Source organism: Branchiostoma belcheri, unplaced genomic scaffold, assembly GCF_001625305.1.
Source record: "Branchiostoma belcheri isolate BF01 breed outbred unplaced genomic scaffold, Haploidv18h27 scaffold200, whole genome shotgun sequence".
Lineage (NCBI taxonomy): Eukaryota > Metazoa > Chordata > Leptocardii > Amphioxiformes > Branchiostomatidae > Branchiostoma > Branchiostoma belcheri.
In genome coordinates, this window is record NW_017803492.1 from 357,298 (window position 1) to 377,992 (window position 20,695).

Below are 20,695 nucleotides of genomic sequence, written 5' to 3' on the forward strand. Positions count from 1 at the left end.
CCAAAAATGATGAAAATACGTTGTTCCTATCTGGACTTATTGGCTTTTAAAGATTTCGCCCGAAAGTTCCCTGCAGTTTGCGAACAAGCTGCTAAGGGGACAATATCCACACCACTAATTCCTTACAGAAAAAGCTATCTCTCACAAAAACATCAAGACCATAGCATGTTCCGGACAAAATGCTAGTTGTGCTGCAGTACCAAGGTCAGCCACCAGGAGACCCATACTTGACCTTGACCTTCTTCTTCCTAAGGCTTACCAACGTACCAAATATCATCACCATCCATAAAGGCGTTCTAAAGTTATGCTGACTACAAATGTGCGGAAGCACAAACACACACAGACATACACACACACACAGACACGCCAAAAACGATACCTTCATTTTTCATGGAGGTAATGAGAAGACTGCAACTATTGCCATGATATGTCACTTCTTATTCAAACATTCTGTACCAGGTAAGTGTACAACAACTTTGATAATGATGTCAAGGCAATGAAGACACTTTATTCTATGTGTCTATTATATATGGTAATATATAATGGCTGATTTATTACTTACATTATCATTCCCTATCTTATTCCAGGAAAACTTTGTTAACGTCCCAGAGGTAGAGTTACTACACGGCAGGAGGTACCACATCTGTGTTCATGCTAACGCCACAGTTCTGCATTTCGAGTTGTTCGACCAGAGTCTGGATGAGGTAGATTCCTGTTCTAACGGCATCACCGTGGATCTTACCCCTCCACTGCCGGGTCAAGTATGGGTCAACCACAAAGTCGGGCAGTTCCAGGTAATATGCAGTGACTCAATTGTTTCAAAAATTCACTTCCAACGTAAGCCGACCAAGAAAAAAATATGATGTACATGCTGATCGTGGCATATAAGAAAAGAAATATACTGTTTTAAGATTCATTTGTATTAGTTTTGTATTTGTTTTAGTTTTCTTTGCTGTATTTTCTTTAAAAATGTGTACTTATGATTACATTTATCTGTGCAAATAAATAAAAAACAAAATGTGTGCTTAGATCCCCATAGTTAGTCCAAAGAATTTCCACCACACACAGACATGACATAAATAACGTATTTCCCCATTAAGACATCAACCTCAGAGATGATAGTCTACTGGAACACGTTTCGTGACGTGGAGGAGCACGGCATGTCGTCTCACCATAGCGGTATTCACAAGTATGAAGTTGCTATTGGTAAGTACTCATTGTACTGCCATACGGTAAAAGTAGTCCCATAGCATTTGTTGAGGCCATAGGGACAGTGAAGTGTAATAATATCCACTGTGTCTAGGGTACAGTATTAACAGACGGAGTCCGAAAATTTCCTAATCCTCCGTCTTTTACCTCCCCAACCAAAGTCAGATACCCAATTTACATCTAGGTGGAGTGAGGAAAGCCATGTAAAGTGCATTTCCCAAGGGTATAGCACAGGAATGCAAGACGCTGAAACCATGACCTATCGGTCTCGGACTCCTGATTACGTATTAGCCACTCGACCATTGAAGTCTGAATCATAACTTAATTTAAGGGTTTGTCACTATTTAGGTTGGACTTGTACTGATATTTGTTCCAAGACAAACAGAATTTTAAAAAGTAAAAAAAAAAATACAAGTGTATTTTCTTCACAGGTACCAGTCCAAATGGTGTCGACGTTCAGGACTTCATGGATGTTGGTGTGACGAACATGGCAACAGTACATGGTCTCCGGCTGTACTCAGGGCACACGTACTATGCAACTGTTAGAGGTAAGGATTTGGGTGGGTCGTTTTCTGTTGGCATTCTGTTTTGTTCAGAGATAATAACCCTAAGCTAGGAGGGTATGATCTTTCAACATAATAGTTTCGTAGTGAAGACAATCAAAAATAAACTGTCGTTAAAGCAATCAAAGCAGCTAGTTTCTGTTGTCAGAAAGAACGCTAACGTCATACCTGTATGTCATACGCATACGCCAAGTATTATGCGTATACGCATAGCGCAAAGGATTAGACTTAATTTGGAAGAAACATATAAGGTGTATGTTATCTGGTCTTTTTCGTGCTTGAGAAGGCTCATTGTTTTAATTGCCATCAATTGTTCGGTGTGTTGCCGATGCGGAGCCCTTCTTGTTCGGCTCTGCATCGGCACCTGTGCTCTAAATCACAGTTTGTTTACCCGAGGACTCTCTACCAGTGCCTCTTGTAGATGCGGGTGTCGTTGCGAATCTGTCATGCATTTCATGTTACATTGTCCATTATACAATCATGAGAGATCGGAACTTTTTGGCAATCTTGCAGATTTACTCGGTCATCTTGTCAGCCTTAATAATGTGTCAGATAATGCTAAACTTACTTTATTCTTTGAGGCTCCACGTTGTTACCCTCTATGTACAGCATTTAACAATGCAAATTAGATATAGAAGTCCAAAATACTAAATGTGCTAATGGGCCTAAATTCTCCTTCTACAGCTAGCTCTGACTGGCGGATGTATTTCCGCCAATGAGATATAGGAGGTTAACACGTAATCTTATCTTTTAAATAACTTTGTTAGCATTAGTATTTTTAATGTCTTAGGGTGGTGGGACTACGGCGCACATATATGTCAACTTTGTGTATCTAAATGTTAATTGTACTTTGTTGTTGTGTGGCGCTTTTGATATAGGTTTTAAACTTGAGTACAGCGCCACACTGCCCTTGTTATCTTTTGATGTTTGATGAATGAAAAAAAAAATGTCATCAATGTAATGATCGCTACTGAGTGCGTTATTTCAGCTGTTGAACTGAACATTGCCTTGTCTTTATTATTGTTGAAGTCCCAACTATATCCTTACTGTAGCGACTGACTATGCCGGCCTGTCCGTGACGAGTGTGTCCCGGGGAGTAACAGTTGACGTCACGGCTCCAGTTGTGACTGACGCTGATGTAGATGTAGGAGGCCGATATCTTATCTCTACGTCATCTGTGTCTGCCAGCTGGGACAGGGTCTTTATCGATACTGAGAGCGGTAGGTTTGTACAAGAAAACCTTCGCGTCATTTTAGACATTCCAATTTTGTCTACATGTTTGATTTTGTTTCTTCTTGGTCAAAATGGTTCGTGTACCTGGTTTCTAAATGACCATTATAACTCCTAGCAATTAATCAACACTCATAAGATTGTTTGTTTAGCTAGGTCTTGGCCCGATCAAAGAAATGATTAAATTTTAGGGTCGGGATGACTTTCCTTAATACTGTAGAGGGACTACCGGTTTCTGTATCTATTGTTCTGGACACGGTGGTCATGATTTTATCACCAATACAGTAACATAGCAACTTGTCAAAGTTTTTTTTTCTATAGTATATGTTAACATAAGTTAACCGTATTGTTCCACTGTATAGGAATGTCGTACTATGAGTGGTGCGTGGGATCAGAGCCCGGCCATTGTGACGTCATGGCGCTCACCAGGACAGAGTCAGAGGAAGCCGTGTCAGACTCCGCACTGGACCTGCGTCTACAGGAGGGACATGCGTACTACATATCTGTAATGGTAGGATGGAAGTGAATCAAATGTAGACTATCACAAATTAACATGAACCTAAATCAATTGTAAAAAGAATAATTTTCCAGAATGTTTTTAAGGATTTAATACAGATTTATACTTTCTTCATGTACCATTTTCAGAAGTAGATTATTTTCACATACGATTCTTGGACAATGAACATTATCCAAGACCATCAAAAAGGTCACTGTAATAAACAGATAAAATACGATTAATTACAAGAGTAATTAACATTGAGATGTGTAACTGGTCTTTTTGTGTCCAGGGTTATAACGGAGCCGGTCTGTCGTCCGTCGCCTTCTCCTGGGCAGCCGTGGTGGAGACGTCTCCTCCCGTACAGGGGTTTGTGTATGACGGTGTCTCCGGTGGGGACAGACATGATGTGGACTTCCGGGTGATTTATTACCTGTTACATGACAAGCGTGGTGAATGCATGCAATCTTCTGTTAGCCTTGAGATTCAATAAAGAATTAACTGGGGACCTCAAATGCTACAATATCTATAATGGAGTGTGCCAGACCGTCTCTGCTGAAGAGAAACAGAAGTCAAATCCTTTTTTTAAGTGTTATCTACAATTTTAGGCAATAAAAGTACAGACAACTACAGGTTTCTTGTTGCTTTCAAAAGATCACAACGCCTCCTTTGTAACAGAAATGTTTATAAAAAATCAAATTGATGGTGGATTTAAGCCTGGTAGAATAACCATGGACAGCGTTATAAGTGTCCTAAGACCGCTCATCCTTTAACCCCCCCCCCAGACGGACACAGGAACCCTGCACACCTGGTGGGAAGGTTTTCACGACCCTCACACAGCTCTGCTGGGGCACTCCTGGAGCGTCGGCACGTGTCCCGGATGTGATGACGTCATGGAGGCTGAAGATGTTGGTTTACTTCAAGGTTGGTTAACACTTCTTTATACCAGCTGTGTTCTGTTGACATAATAGTATAGTCCAACCCAAAAGATGCATGTGTCAAACGAATTCTCTCTGGTAGTACACTAACCGCCATTCGGCGTAACACACCAGCTTCGCAGGCACGTGGCACGGCATCAGCTGGCTACATTACACCGATCGACTTGTTACGCCTTATCTTTGAACATTTAATCCTAAACATTGTTTATAGAAACTGTAATTGGTGACAGTGATTTACACTCTGTGATAGTTCTAGGAAAGAAGTGGGGGGGGGGTTTGAACGGCTCAATTCTTGGTTGACAACGCTGGTACTCGTACTTGAAGGCATGGGTATTTTTTGTTTTCTTCTGAGCGAGCTATTACTAAGTACTTGATAGTTGGTACGTCCACCAGTTTATTAGTTATTTTGTACATCACGCATAGGTTTCGTCATTTTTCGTCTGTCTTTCAATGACACCCACTCTAGGTTTCTTTTCATGTCCGTGACACTAGCACCCCTATTCAACACAAAGTTTGCAACAAAAAATGCCCGAGTAGACCTTACTTCTGTACGAGATATAGTCATTGATGAAAGATGCTTTGAAATGTGTAATTCTTTAGAGAATTTATCCAGTTGTTTGATTTATTTTTATTCATAATGTTTTACCTGGATGTGTACCCTCCATCGACATTCCTTATCACGATATTTCCACACAGAAGCATCTGCCAAGTATTTGAGTCTTGTCTCTGGAAAAAGATACTACATCACCGTGACGGCCTGTAACGTGGCTGACTTGTGCACATCTGTAACCTCCGACGGTGTCGTCATCGACAACTCCCCTCCAGTGGCGGGGATAGTGTATGACGGAGTGGACGACATGGACTTCTCTTTCCAGGCCTCCAGGTTGGCATATTATACAGCATTCTATCCCTGTTTGTCACAAATAGAATATGCATGTCCTGTTCATGCATGGGGTCATCATGGCATAGTGAGATAAAAGCAGATAACAGACCAAGGCCAAGACCAAGGTTGTATGATTCAGTTTTACTTTTGTTTTCCCCAAAGGACATTCCTGGGAGCCCATTGGTTCGGTTTCCATGATCCTCACTCCGGTTTGTCTCACTACGAGTGGCGTGCAGGCACGACCCCTGGCGGAGATGATGTGTACTTCACCTCAAGGCTGCATCTTACGGAGATGGCGTATGTCTCTCGTGTTGATCCACCTCTACCGATTGGTCAGGCAGTCTACGTGACAATAAGGGCTTACAACAAAGCAGGTACGTCAAGAACGGTAGGATACTAGACAAAGATTAGATCTAGTTTATGAGTCATTTGAATTGTAGCCTTAATCGTTCTGTGTATATGTATATTTTACCCATAGGACTTTTTGTGGAAAGATCGTCCAATGGAGTCACAGTTGACGACACGCCTCCATCTTTTACCAGCAGACCTTCGTTTGACTTACAGCACGGGTCAATCATAGCTGAAAGCCAGGTAAACCACGCTTCGTATCTTATATTTCGATCACATTAATCATAACACTGCAAATCTACACGTTAAGTTTTAGAATAATTGAACCGTGTTTAGATTTGGAATCTACAATTCATCCGTACATGGGATAACTGTGAAGTTATTTATTTCCGAGCGAGCACATTTTATAAACGCCTCTATACTAGGTGTGGAGAACAATTGTGTCCGTGTCCTGGGAGGTCAGTGACCCCGACAGTCCTATAGAGCGGCAGCACCTGTCAGTCTTCACTCATCACCAGGCTGACGTGGACATCGACCCAGTACAGGTAATGTTTACATTTTTTGGTTTTCTAAGTAAATTCACTCCTAAATCCTCGAGTTTTCCTTTCTTTTTTTCAAATGGCAAGACCATGGCAAACGAAGAGATGGTAGAATCATATGTTTATAAAACGTATGTTGACGCCATGACAAGACATGTATACCAAAGCATTTAGTAAGCGTATGTACAAAATGGATGAAAATGATGATGATCTTATGCACGATATGATGATCTTATGCACGAAACAAACTAGAACAATATACGCAAATGGTTGTTAAAACGGAAGTCCAACACCCACCCTTTAATGAAATATTTATTGATATAAACGTATTGGAACTTTGAGGAAAATCAGTGTTTTGTCACCGTGTGTACGTATAATCAATATGTTTTTATTGATTCGTCATGTATATCATATAAAGTGTACATTCCAAAGGAAGAGATTATCTAATAGCTCCTTTGTGAAGTATTAATTACCAATATTTACTGTACCTATGTTTAACTGATACAGGTTGTTGGCTCCATACGGGACTACAAGTTCACAAACCTGTCGCTGCATGACGGCAACACCTACTATGTACGGGTTACTGCCTGTAACATGGCGCGGCTGTGTACGTCTGCGGAGGCTGATGGACTTCTGGTCAGTCCTTATGCGACTTTATCCAGAACCGTGCTTTATCCAGAACTATTCTCACGCTCGATTCTGGATAGTCCATGCGTGTCCAGAATCGTAGAAGAAATATACGCCTATCGCAGAGACTTTTCATAACTTTCCCTGATCCTTACTCTAACCGTTTAGGAAAACAACTAGATTTAGCACGGTTCCGGATACGATATTAGCCATGTTTTCATAACGATGATATTTCTAGGGTTTTCGTTTGATTATGTATAAATAATGTATTTTTTGATATCCTTAGAAAGTCATCGCACATTGTTTTGTGACCCGTGATGGATGTGACAAATGCGCTGTGAAGTGTGACAGTTTATAACCTACAATTTCTCGCTAGATCGACTCGAGTCCCCCCACCGTGGGTACGTTCGCTGTCCATACGGAGCACGCCGCACAGCTGTCCCGGCATCAGGACGGCTGGATGGGGTACCGGCAGCAGAACGGTACAACCCCTCCTCACGTCAGGCTGGCGTGGCTGGGATTCTCGGACATCCATACCGGCATTGAGACTTACCACGTCACCATTGGATCAGAGTTTAGTGGCAGGGACCTATCGGTAGCGTACATATTTCCAGATAATTGTATTGCTAATCGTGGCATCAATACCTAGTCTTGTCGTGACAATCATTCGATTTACTACCACGCGCATTACTTTATTGCCCAATTGTACAACTCAATAAATACAGAAAAAGATGTACGAAGTGCGTGAATATCGTACTCATTGATTCATGGATAAACGTACTCCTGTAAGTAATGTATTGACTAGTCTTATTGACAAACATAATGAATGTTCATCGACAATAAAGAAATGACGTTGAATCCTCTGATTTTGGACTATCTACTATTGTTGATTACGGGCGCTACAGGTGTCTTTTTGTAGTTATAAATGTTGTTTCATTCTTTTCCAGGGCGGCGAGGTGATGATTTCCCATAAGAACGGTACAAGTCACGAGGACGAGGGAGTCATACAGACAGCTTCAGTCAACATCAGCCGGGACCTGACACCGGGGGAACATATCTACATCTCACTCTGGGCTGTCAACAAGGTAACGATGAGTTTCATCCTCAGCCATTATGACTGCTTCTATGTATCCTCTGACATTATAGTGACTAAAGGTGTTTTCCCGGGACAACACCTTTAGTCACTATAGTAGTTTAGCACACATTGTCTGAATATTAATCAACCCACTATAAAGAAATTTACCTCAGATCACCATTGGATTCATTGGGTTCAACTGTAGAACACCTACTTTCGTTTCTGAGTTAGAATGACCATACCAAGTACCATAAGTGAGTCGATCAGGAAATACAACAACAACATAACATGAGCAGTGCTAAAAAGGAATAGTTCATGTCAGCAGTGTTAAATAACCTTGTGACTCAAGGATGGACTCTGATATCGTAGGTCGGACTGGAAAGTCTTGAAGCGCACGATGCTTTTGAAGTTGTGGCGTCCAGCCCTTGCTGTGGCGTCCTGTCATTGGTCAGGAGATGTGAGGCGGAATCGTGTGAAGGAGACTGCACGTGTGCGCCACAGAACCAGAAATGTGCACCACCAGACATAGGCTGTAATGATGTTACAGGTACACTAGTACTGTAAACCATAGGCATGCAACATGTAAATGCCGTTGGAGACGATTGACTTATGTAATCCACGTTGTTATAAAAAAAGGCGTCTTTACGGGCAGTATCGTCACTCTGGAGTTACTCGGTGTTATTGTCTTATTGAAGACTACAAACGCTGACTTAATCACAATTATTGTTATCCTTTTAATAATTTGTCTTTTTTTCCTTAATGATAGATGGTATAATCATAATTAAGACGTATAGACAGGTTGCGTAACATTTGAGTCTCCACAGACCCGTCCACGTACCAGCAGGTCCGGGTGTATGACGTCATCGACCTGCGGAATCAGGAACCTATGGATGCTGACGTCACGCCTTCCCAGTGTGCATTAGCGGCTCGGTGGGAAATCCTTCCTGGAGGGAAACAAATCAAAAGGTAACCCTTAAGTCGTTGGATAATCTACAAACATATGATATGGCACAGCATCTGTTTGTATACATGCCTGTTCGAAGCAAGACAAGGCTTAGTCCCAAGTACCATATTTCGTATAAAATACAGGAACATGGATGATGATGGTACGTGCAGGGACATGGATGATGATGTTACGTGCATTTGTGTACCGGTGTGTAATGTTACGTAATCTATATAGTATGATATCATTTTGAAAGGTTTGAGTGGAGTGCTGGGCAGTTCGGTGAAGATCCCGGGACTCTGTTGTTCGACACTGTGACTGACAGGATTTGGTTTGATGTGGGACTGAGAACCAGGGCTGTACTGAGCCTTCCTGACGAATGTGAGTACATCTTCACAGTTTGCCACGAGTTATAACGCCAAGAAAATGTAATCAACAATTCAATCAATTGATAAATGTAATATGGTCCCATACTAAACGGAACATACACGAAGATGTTGCGAGTGGTTTTCAATACACCATGGTGGAAACACACTACTAATGAACAGTTATACGGTTCGCTACCAAATGTAACTTCAGTAGTCAAAAGTCGACGACTAAGCTTGCCATGTAGTACGTAGTGAAGAACCAGCCAGTAGGCCTCTACTCTGGGACCCTGATACCTGTAAGAGAAGAGTTGGACGCCCAAACATAACAGTTAAGAAACTTATTGAAACTGAAACTGGCTTGGAGGGACATGAACTTTTCTCAGTGATGTATAACAAACAGTTGTGGCGAGCTAACTTTGTATGCTCCACCTCTACGGAGGATAAATGATGATGATGATGATGATGGTCCCATATATTAGTAAAATTGATCTCCAGGTGGATGATAAAGGACCATACAAAGGAACAAGAATCACAAAAGCACGGGAAAATCATCACAATTATTCAATAAAAACCAATGCCCGTGTGTGAGATGTGAGACGTAACAACTTCTTTGATAGCTGATAGAACAGGCCATTGAAGCTTTGCTACTGTAACAGTTTATAGCCAAGCACACGGAGTCACCCGTACTCTTCTCGGTAAATGTGCTGGGTTCCTTTACAGTTGACACTAACTAGTCAAATATGCTTAGATCAAACTTTTAATGTAGTGCCTAGAGATGATGTACCCATTTCCACGGTGACGTGACAAAAATTTTCTGTAGTTCTTCTCCAGCCGGAAATCAAGTACATGTTTCACGTGCGGGCCTGGTACGGCAGTCATGAGTACCTGGACTTCCATTCAAATGGAATCCTGACGGACTTCACTCCACCGGCTGTGTCCAAGTCAAGAAAGGTGATGAAGGATTCTGATCATTTTTTTCTATACAAACATTAGCATAAACTAGGTAATAACAATACCATTCGCTATACATTAATGATTAGAGTTCTCCACAAACAAGAAATAGGAGATTTCAAACTTCCGAGAAGTACGCCGAATTCCCAACAATGTCGAATAATTCAATATTGCCGGTTTCTAAGACCTTCACGTTCACCACTCCTCCTGCCTGACAACCTTTTTCTGCCCGTTAAAGCAGATACACAAAACCACAACCACCCGAAACAATACTTTAGTTAATTTCAGTTAATACTTTGTCTTTATTTCTTTCTTTATTACTCCGTGAAGGAGGTCAGGACCTCCGGACGGAGTGTTGTAATCGGCTGATTTTTCATGTTCGCAGTCAAAACACTGGGTTCTCTTCGTGTAATCGGCACGCAATTTTATACGCCGTCTGCGGGCATGCCCGTGTTGATGCACGAATGTGTATTTTTGCCGTTGCTGCTTTCGCGGTCAATGTAATATCGCAGACGCACCCCTACAATTACGAGGCGAATTGGAACGGTCCAGAAAAACGCGTTGTTTGGAATAGCGGGGGGGGAGGTAAAAGTTCATGCAGATACGGGGTGGTTTTTATAAGTGGTTCCAGATGTTTTTGCCCATGGTTAAGAGATGCCAAGTTTTTTGGAAGATGTTCGCAGCCAAAACGCATTCTGCCGTACGTCGCATATCTGTGTAATTTCGCATGTGGTGTTGCATTATGTCCGGGATGATGCACGTCTTTTTATTTTTACCGTAGCTGTTTTGATATTGGAGTAAATGGTTATTTTCGAAACATCCCTACTTTTTACAATCCTGTGGAATAGACCGTAGGTTTAGGCAGTTGTCTGGTAGCAGAGGTACTGTAAGCAGATATCCTGGTTATCTGGCCGGCGGTAGTAACACTCGCGGTGCTTACCGCCACTGTTGCTGGAATTTGGCTTGTTCCAGGCGCGCTTAATTAGGTACAGGCACCGTAAGACGGTGGGGCTGTCTTTGTTACTAGACACGACCATGATAGTCCGATCTTTATGTGAATGCAATGATTGTGTGTGTGTAATTAAAATGAAGTTAGAACTTGAAGCACAGTATCTTTACACGCCCTGGGAGCAGTAATGGATTTAGCTCTTTGTATGTTTTATGCTTGTGACGCGCCCTCATTGTATAACCCACGCTCCTCCGCAGCGTCCGCTAGCGCGCTATAATTAAATCCACATCTGGGCGCGCGGCGGGGTCCCCAGAGCAACACAGTGCGGAAGCATTAGCGTGTATTTGTGTCCTGGGGCCGAGAACGCATTTTGCGCAAAGCATGCTGGGTAGCAGAGTGAACTGTCCTGGGGACGAGAGTTTGTGGCGCGGGCGGAGAATGCCAAAACTCCCTCCGTGGCTAAGTTCCTTCCGCGACTAACTCCCTTCTGGGCAAATGTAGAGGGATAACGGTACACCCTCATAGCGTCACCAAATGAGGTACTTTGTAAAGGTCCGTTTCATTTGGTATATATTACCATTGTGACAGCATTTTATACCCCAAAATAGGAATCTTGCGTCTTGTTTTAGGTCCCGATAGTAGAAAGAATGCAGTGTACATGTATTCAGATGGCCGCCGTGTAACGTTACGTACTAGCGAGCGCGCACGACAATACCGCCAGAGTAGAGTAGGTTATCCTAACCCTTTAGATAGCGCAAAGAAAACAAAAACGACAGATTTGCATTAAAGAAATTTTATTTTCCATAGCCTGGGCTAAGCCACGATCTATAACCTATGGCTTCTCCACGGGCGCTGGGGACGAGCGTGGTATTAACCGTTGCCTAATTATAATGTCTGCACAGTAGGTCTGGCGTTGACGCTTGGGATTTTGTTGAAATATATAAAACTTCACGGAGAATTGTCGCCTATGGCTTCTTGTTTCTTTATTTGAATTTACCACATGCAAAAACAAGTGGAAGGGAGGACAAAACAGGTGTATCAACGCCTTTACAAGTTGTCCTCCCAAACCTGAAATGATAATACAAAACAATACGGAACCAAGTCAAACAATAAACATTAGACATTAGACATCAAAAATCAGTAGACATGAAATATACAATTCGGTAAAAGTTATACACAGAATTGATTATGTACAAAAAGTATCAAATGTCATTATGTACAGATTAAAAAGCTAATTATGATACTAATGCGGCCTTAAAGCAGTGCATGAGGCACTGTCGATTGTCGATCATGGACTGGCAAGTAGCAAGTAAATTTTATTGATGTATATACATGTAGGTGAATGACCTTTCGGACGTCGGCCAGGTAGTTGATGTTGACTTCATTAACAACACCTCCCAACTTGGTGTGGGGTGGAGGAACGTCTTCATAGACCAGGAAGTGGGCGTGGCATATTTCTTGGTGTCCCTCAGCACGTTTCCTGGAGGTATTTGTTGAATTTCACTTTTCGTCCATTTTGCTTATGTGAACTCTGGACGTTTTTGCCTCTATCGTGTAGGGCAGCTGACATTGTTAAGAATGTGGGTTTTATTTATATGAATTTGTGTGTTTTTATGCCAGGAGAAGACATCGTTCCGTTCAGCCATTCCAATTTGTCCTCCACTACGTACGAAATCCTGCTTCACGACCTGACACTTGAACCTAATGTCAAGTACTACAGTAACGTCAGGGCCTTCAACCATGCAGGAATGCACACAACTGTCAGCTCGGATGGAGTTTTGGTAAGTTTTATCAAACCCTAGACATCGTTCAATTCTATACTACAAAATAAATCATTATCTTTGGTGCACAGCGTCCGTTGCAACAATGTATAGTCTGTACAGTTTAACTGGATGAAAGCATGTATAAAAAGAAGCAAACAAACAGATAAGGTGCATCTCGTTTTACTAGTAATACGTCATACTATGCAATGTGGTGTTATACTACTTCCTCCAGGTGGATATAGAACGCCCAACAGCAGGGGTTGTTCAGGACGGGTCTGGGCTCCATGACGCCGACTATCAGAACAGCAGCTGCAGAGTAGCGGCCACCTGGCACGGCTTCTCTGACCTGCAGTCCTTCATACACCATTACACCTGCTGCTTCGGCACTGCACCTGGCAGGGATGACGTCTGGCCTTGTGAAGACGTCGGACTGAGACTGTCACTGACAAGAGAAATTCCGTGTACTTTACAGAACGGTGGGAAGCAATACAAGAACTGGATAGAATTATTGTTATTAGGTAGAGCCACAGCGTATCGTGTCTCATTAGTTAATGAAAGTTTCGCCACTGACAATACTCTAGGCAGAACTCATCTCAGGGGCACTCTACTTTTATCGTTCTATCTGTTAGATACACTATAAAAAGTCATTTTCAGACATATTGCTTTACTTGATTGATATTGTACACCAGCTGCATGCTTTGACTTTGTTTACTTTTTTTAAAAATCATTCTTGTTATTTTCTTGATCTTACAAGTATACAAAAAAAGCAAAAAAAAAGGGCTTTGAGAAGCAAATTGTTTTTTGCGCAAGCCTTACTAAATAAAAGTGCTAAAATGAAATAAACCTCTGTCATGTATCACTCAGGCACAGGTTACTACGCTACCGTGTACGCTGTGGACGCAGCCGGCCTGCGGTCTCCTCCAGCCGTGTCTGACGGAGTTACTGTGGACACCACAGCTCCAGTACCCCTGGACATGTTCAACTTCGGGACGAACCTGCTGTCTAACCCTTCTTTTGAAGATGTACAGGTGGGCATATAACATAGAGGAGTACACCTACAGAGTACCGCTAAAGAACACGATGGTAGATGCTCTACGTATATCAAAACGCTTAGGACAGAGTAAACTTATTAATGATTTACCTTCAGGTTGCAATGATGACAGGAGTTGTATTGTGCAGATCTCCACAAAGAAATTTTATTGTGCAGATATACCAATAAGCTTTATGTTGAACATGTACCGGCGCAGAATAATGTCTATCTTAACTTTTGTTCCCTGAACATAGAGTGTCGGGACCGGTGGACTCCCCGCATCATGGCTGATATCAGGGATCGCTAACGTCTCTTCCCCGAGTCAAGCCGCCAGCCAAGATGGCCGCCAGTACCTCCTTCTCCTGGGATCCGTCTCCCAGTCTGTCTCAACAATCCCAGGAGAAAGATATCGCATCAACTTCCAGGCCTCGCCCATCTTCCCTTCCAACACTCCTGTTCTTTCTCAAGAGGGGTATGTTCAAGCTCCCGGCATGCACCGCGTCTTCAAACTGTACCAGCGCCCATCTCACCTGGAGGGCACACAGCTGCACCTGGACACGAACATCACCTGGCACCAGCACGTGTTCTACTTCACAGCCGTAAACATAGTGTCAAATATCACTATCGGGTCAGCAGGAGTCTGGAATGGTATTGCTCTGGACAACGTGCAGGTGTGTATTTCGTCCTGGAAACGTCCCATCAGCAAAAAACGGTCAAGCTTGTTGTCTTAAACCTAATGTTATATGGAAGTGGCGGATCGCGGATGACACTAATGCAAAATTTCTCTGCAATTTCAAATGAATTAAACGTTTTATGGATGTATATCCAGCACATGTGTTCCGCTTTTTTTTACATTTCACTTTTATCCAATATCTGCCTATTTTGCCAAACGTCTGTTGAGTCGTTATGTTTGATGTATCTAAATGCAAACTTTATCCGCCTTACAGGTTCAGAGAATGCATCTTGCTCATCAACATTCATCTGCAGATCCCAACTTCCCCGCCCATGAGACCAGTCCTGTCCGCCTGCACACCAGGTTCGTACACGGCTGGACCTCCGTGCACGCCGCCTGGCACTTTGTAGACCCGGAAAGTCCCATCGTAGACTACAGCTGGGCCATCGGCACTGCAAGAGGTAGGCAACTTTTAAAAATAAACTCATTGACACCAACCATTTCAGTCAAGTTTCGCTAACGCTGCGGTGAAGATATAGATTTAGCAGTATAAAACGAATCCGAAAGATAGACATCATGGATATGTGTAGCGTGACTGTTTTAAAGAAGCATTTTCCTAAAGTGAACAAACCATAGCACAGTTGATGCAGATTTTTTCCCGTCTTTCCCTTTCTAATGTCATGATGTGAACCTGGACACTAATATGCAACACGCGTGAATGACAGGTAAAATTGAACTGTTTTGATAGACAATCAGGGATGTCAGTCTTCCAGGAAGTATCGGCTCAATATTCCTGCTGGCTCCCGACCAGAGCCGTGTTCTGGGCACGTGTTCGGCGTCTAACCGTTTGACCACCTGACATTCTGCCCGTCAAATTCCCCCACTCACATGCTGTTCACCTACTATCTACTGGACACATAAAACCACATCTCTACCCCCAAAACAATATTCTTCCATACCCGGAGCCTGGAGGTAATAACACTCAGACCGCTGCCATCTACAGGTGGAACACAACTACAGACCTTCAGATCATTCGGAAGAAACACGCATGCCCAGAACAGTGACATCCGGCTGTACCACGGCGCCTTTATCCACGTGACCGTGGTGGCAGAGAACGCAGCAGACCTGAAGACAGTCGTGTACTCGGACCCGGTCCTGGTGGACCTGACACCGCCAGTTATCTCTGACGTAAAGGTAATTTCAGCAACTTCACCGGACCTAATAACATTCTTTGCTTTTTGATGTTACAACGTGCTGACGCATATATCATCACTATTTCAACATACTTGCATCTGTATCATCTTTTCATATCAACTCACTATTAACCCCACTCAATTGTAACACTACATGAATGATATATTGACTTTTATGATAGCCCTTATTGTTTTAGTAATAAGAATGTTAAGTTTTATTCTTTACCTTGTTTGTGCTGTGTTAAAAATGATAATGCTGTTGCCATGCATTATACCATTTAAATTGTGCAATAAAGGTTTCTTCTTTATTGTAGGACGGAAGTCAACTAGAGGACCTGGACTACCAGAACACGTACGTTATTTCCCTGTACTGGGATGTGCGTGATGAAGAGAGTGGAGTGGACTTTTGTGACTGGACAATCGGTACGTATTTTCGTATTTTCAGGTCAGGGTACCTAACCTAGACTAGAGTATCCAGGCACAGGCGACTAGAAATATATCTAATGTACACAGCTTAGGAGAAGTGAATGACGACTCCATCACTTGTATCTTTGAGGGTAAAATATTAACTGAAGATGGATGTGCATAATTAACATGCTACGGCATTATCATAAGGCCTTTGACAAAGGCTCTGTGCAATACAAGAAGGACAAACGGTTTGATAAACGCACGATGAGAGAATATGATAAAGAACTGGTAAATCCGGCTTCCAATGTACCCTTCTATTGTTTGACGTCACAGGACTGTCGCCAGGGTCCGGGGAACTCCAGCCATTTGTACGCCTGCCGTCTGTACATGTGCCACACGCCGTGTCTGACCTGGGCGGGAACCTGACTCATGGACAGACGGTGTTCCCAACAGTCCGCTGTACCAACCATGCCGGGGTGTCGTCACACGTCACGTCAGACGGCGTCACTATCGTTCTACAGCCACCTGACAGGTGTGTCAGAGTTAATGAACAAACATTACTAGATCCTCTCATTATCATCTTTATTATTGTGTGGTCCATAAACTATAGTAAATGTTGTTCTTGTTATCAGCCATAACGCTCTTGGGTACTTTGAGAGCACCAGTAATGTATCAGCTACTTATATATATAGTGCAACTTATGACTATGACACACTGTATGTTCTTTTTGTATTAATTATCATTGTATGCCATTGTTTAGCAATGCCGCTATAGTTGAGACGGTGTCGAGTTCTTCATCTTACTACCCGATCCGAGGTCAGCATCAGGCCGCCACTGACGTCATCCACGTGACCTGGTCCGGGTTCTTTGATGAGTCTGGCATCCACCACTACCAGGTAAAGCGTTGTAGTAACATTTTGTCGCACAGTTTGTGCGCTTTTGTTGCTCTTATAGTTTGCTTTTGCAGTACATGTCTTCAAAACGCATGTTCTACGCCGATACATCTATGTCCTTCAAAATTTGCCCATGATCACGCCACCACAGCAAGGCTTCATGATCACGGGCACATTTGGGAAGGGCATATTCACCCGTTCTAGTGGTGACTTGTAGGATATCTCTCTTTACAGGTCCGGGTGTTAAGCCAGGATGGACCTGACTTCCCATGGACAGATGTGGGTTTGTACAGGGAGAATCACGTCACCCTGTCAGGACTCCATCTCCGCTCCTACAACACGTACCAGGTCCAGGTCAGGGCTGTCAATCATGTGGGCGTGGTCAGTGACGTAGCATCCTCAGATATCGTCATCGAGACAGAGGAACCACACCTAGTTGGTAGGTAATTTTCTGTCGTAGCGCGCCATGTTCAGACCGCGATGCTATTCTGTAATAATTCTATTAATGCTATTCGATAAGGCATGAACTCGAGGACACATTGCTCCCCGAAATGTCGTAAATTGATATTCTTGCTGTCAAAAAGAAAATAAGTTGGGATTATATATGTTATCATTGAGAGTGGGCTCTTCTATTCAGACCTTACTGTCTGATTCGTAGCAGCTGGTACTGAACTGTTATTTCATGCTAAGGTTGTTTACCGGTTATGCACCGAAAATGGCGAAACAAACACAAACTGTTCGTCAGTAACTGTATCATGTATATTGTATCACAGTCACTGGGCTAAATGTAGAAGTCTGGATTAACAGATCCCACCCTCCGGAGTTGGTGGCCTCAGCCGTCGGTTCTGCGGTTTGACTGGACGGACGTTTTCGTCAGTAACTGTATCATGTATAACTGCATGTGTCAGTAACTGTGTCATGTATAACTGTATCAGTATATGGTATCGTTACGTCGATGAAGATTAGACATCCGGGTAATACGATACGCCAAAAAGCAGTTACTCAAGCAACTGGAAATGATTTTGAAAACGCCAGACGTTTCAGCTAGTATCCACTAGCTTTCGTCAGTCACTGTCATTGTCACTGTCTTTCAAAATCATATCCAGTTGCTTGAGTAACTGCTTTTTGGTATCGTAAGTTTACTGTTACAGTATTACATTCACTCGACTAAACGTAGAATTCTGGATTCACAGATCCCACCCTCCGGAGTTGGTGGCCTCAGCCGTCGGTGCTACAGTTGGACTGGACAGACGTTTTCGTCAGTAACTGTTTCATGTATAACTGTATCAGTTATGGCATCATGCATATACTGTTACACTGAGCTAAACGTAGAGTTCTGGATTCACAGATCCCACCCTCCGGAGTTGGTGGCCTCAGCCGTCGGTTCTACAGTTGGACTGGACAGACGTTTTCGTCAGTAACTGTTTCATGTATAACTGTATCAGTTATGGCATCATGCATATACTGTTACACTGAGCTAAACGTAGAGTTCTGGATTCACAGATCCCACCCTCCGGAGTTGGTGGCCTCAGCCGTCGGTGCTACAGTTGGACTGGACAGACGCTTTCGTCAGTAACTGTTTCATGTATAACTGTATCAGTTATGGCATCATGCATATACTGTTACACTGAGCTAAACGTAGAGTTCTGGATTCACAGATCCCACCCTCCGGAGTTGGTGGCCTCAGCCGTCGGTTCTACAGTTGGACTGGACGGACGTTTTCGTCAGTAACTCCTCCCTGGTGTACGAGGTGTCTGTCGGGACTTACCCGGGCGGATGTGACGTCATGAAGTGGCTGGAAACAGAGGAGACTCAGATCAGCATGAACGACGTTGATAACAACAAGGAACACTTCGTTGTCATCACTGCCATCAACCAAGCTGGGCTGTACTTGGGCGAAACCTTTGTACTGTCATATCCGGCAAACGGTTAACTAATAGTATAGTATTGTAATTGTGCGACTATGTCATATTTAGGGTTCATCTAGTAAGAATATACCAAGGTTTGTAGTTTATGTAATTAGCCAGCTCAGTCTTGTGTGGCTAACACAGTAGTAGTATTAATGTGTGTGTGTGTGTGTGTGTGTGTGTTTGGTATTTTTTTTACCAAAAGTGGCATACAGTGGCTTTTTCTTCTCTAGTTCATACGCTGCCTGTCCACGACCTTCTCTGGGTTTAACATTTACGAAGGATGAATTTCTTTCATTGATTTTGCAAATACGATACTCATTTACATGAACCACATCTGTATATCAGTTAAACATATTTTCCACCCAGTAAGGTGTTTTCTCAACAAAGAAGGATTTTTCAGCATTTCTTCGTAAATTAATGTTTCACAAATAAGATCCTGACTTGAGTGTCCAAAGGCGGTAAGATTCCCGCAGTTATCAATAAATGATTATGGCATTTGTCATGTATTATGCTAGCCATTTATATAATCAGTAGATGCCGATGCTACGTTTTTAATTACACATGCCACAAGTCAGAGGTCAGTCTGAAAAATAGAAGTTTTCAATCATCGTACAAATGGTTTCGATTTTGTAGAACATCGAACACACACAGCCACCATTACATGTAGAAGGGAGCAGATACATCACTGCATCAAAGTAAAAGACAAAACATTGATTCAGAGCCTTGTGTTTTCCTCTCTCTTTATAGTTATCTGCCAACCACATTCCGGCATAGGGGAAGACATCTTTGCCCATTTTCGGCCACATATTTTTTTTTCAGAAATGAGTCATTGATGTCATCCATGAAAATTACCTGCTTTAGCCTAATTTTGCATTTTGACGTCAAAGTCTTAGTAGATCTTTTAAAAAACTATACAATATATTCCTGTGATTTTAACGGGTAAACCCATTTTAACGGTTTTTGCCCAAACAAGACGCAAAAATGACGTCACAATGACACCAAAGTTATCGTTACCATTTATTATGTTTACTGTATTATAATAATGGTTTATTTACTTCATAAGCACAGACTCCACTTTGCAGCCATTTCTGAAATACTAGTATATGGACTGTTTCCAATATTTCTAACTGAACGACAACACATTGTTTTTTCTCTTCTTCTTCTTCTTCCCCCGTTCCTACCTGGCCAATGATCTGATTTGTTGACGTCTGTCGCCATGGTAACTGGTGTTGGGTTACATGATGTTGCAATTTCATCAGTAGTAGGGACTCCAGTCTGACCATATATATTTGAGTACGAATTATCAGAGCAGGTCATATACGAAGGAAAACATCATGTAATTTCTTTGCAAATGTTACTTGTCTAGTATTTTCTAGTATTTTAGTATTTTACCTTACTAACCTATCACATTCCGTTAGTTCCCAGGGGGGGGGGGTGATACTGATGGTGATGGCTGACTGTCAGCACCAGGCATATAGTCTTGTCATGTTTCCTTTAAAAGTGCAGCAATGGCAACAATTTGACCAGTAATTTTTGGTTCTTTGAATTATCAAAGGACTCAAGTAGTGTATGAGGCTATCTGACTTTTGTAACTTATGTACAACTTCTTACATTGTGTCATAAACATTTATGCAAACATTTGCTTTAAAAATGGTGCTCAAACTTCACCAAACTAAAGTGCTTTTCTACAAACTCTGTTGATTGGT

At 42.5% G+C, this 20,695-nt stretch overlaps 1 protein-coding gene across 1 annotated transcript in view; it reads left to right on the forward strand.

Annotated features, from left to right (window-relative positions):
• The window catches only part of LOC109469374, a 34,352-nt gene extending 14,599 nt beyond the window's left edge, over positions 1–19,753 (forward strand). Inside the window, exons 20-49 of the mRNA XM_019767874.1 lie at positions 588–794; positions 1,101–1,206; positions 1,641–1,757; positions 2,825–2,992; positions 3,365–3,513; positions 3,791–3,919; positions 4,284–4,422; positions 5,133–5,319; positions 5,482–5,693; positions 5,798–5,910; positions 6,093–6,212; positions 6,714–6,842; positions 7,210–7,428; positions 7,781–7,918; positions 8,278–8,455; positions 8,733–8,874; positions 9,108–9,232; positions 10,040–10,170; positions 12,458–12,605; positions 12,740–12,900; positions 13,115–13,358; positions 13,747–13,910; positions 14,167–14,583; positions 14,860–15,046; positions 15,589–15,779; positions 16,093–16,201; positions 16,520–16,718; positions 16,947–17,082; positions 17,314–17,518; positions 18,738–19,753. Of these exons, the coding sequence (XP_019623433.1) occupies positions 588–794; positions 1,101–1,206; positions 1,641–1,757; positions 2,825–2,992; positions 3,365–3,513; positions 3,791–3,919; positions 4,284–4,422; positions 5,133–5,319; positions 5,482–5,693; positions 5,798–5,910; positions 6,093–6,212; positions 6,714–6,842; positions 7,210–7,428; positions 7,781–7,918; positions 8,278–8,455; positions 8,733–8,874; positions 9,108–9,232; positions 10,040–10,170; positions 12,458–12,605; positions 12,740–12,900; positions 13,115–13,358; positions 13,747–13,910; positions 14,167–14,583; positions 14,860–15,046; positions 15,589–15,779; positions 16,093–16,201; positions 16,520–16,718; positions 16,947–17,082; positions 17,314–17,518; positions 18,738–19,012 (5,145 nt within the window). The 3' untranslated portion in view covers positions 19,013–19,753. The remainder of the gene's footprint in view (positions 1–587; positions 795–1,100; positions 1,207–1,640; positions 1,758–2,824; positions 2,993–3,364; positions 3,514–3,790; positions 3,920–4,283; positions 4,423–5,132; positions 5,320–5,481; positions 5,694–5,797; positions 5,911–6,092; positions 6,213–6,713; positions 6,843–7,209; positions 7,429–7,780; positions 7,919–8,277; positions 8,456–8,732; positions 8,875–9,107; positions 9,233–10,039; positions 10,171–12,457; positions 12,606–12,739; positions 12,901–13,114; positions 13,359–13,746; positions 13,911–14,166; positions 14,584–14,859; positions 15,047–15,588; positions 15,780–16,092; positions 16,202–16,519; positions 16,719–16,946; positions 17,083–17,313; positions 17,519–18,737) is intronic.
• The last annotated feature ends 942 nt before the right edge of the window (positions 19,754–20,695 follow it).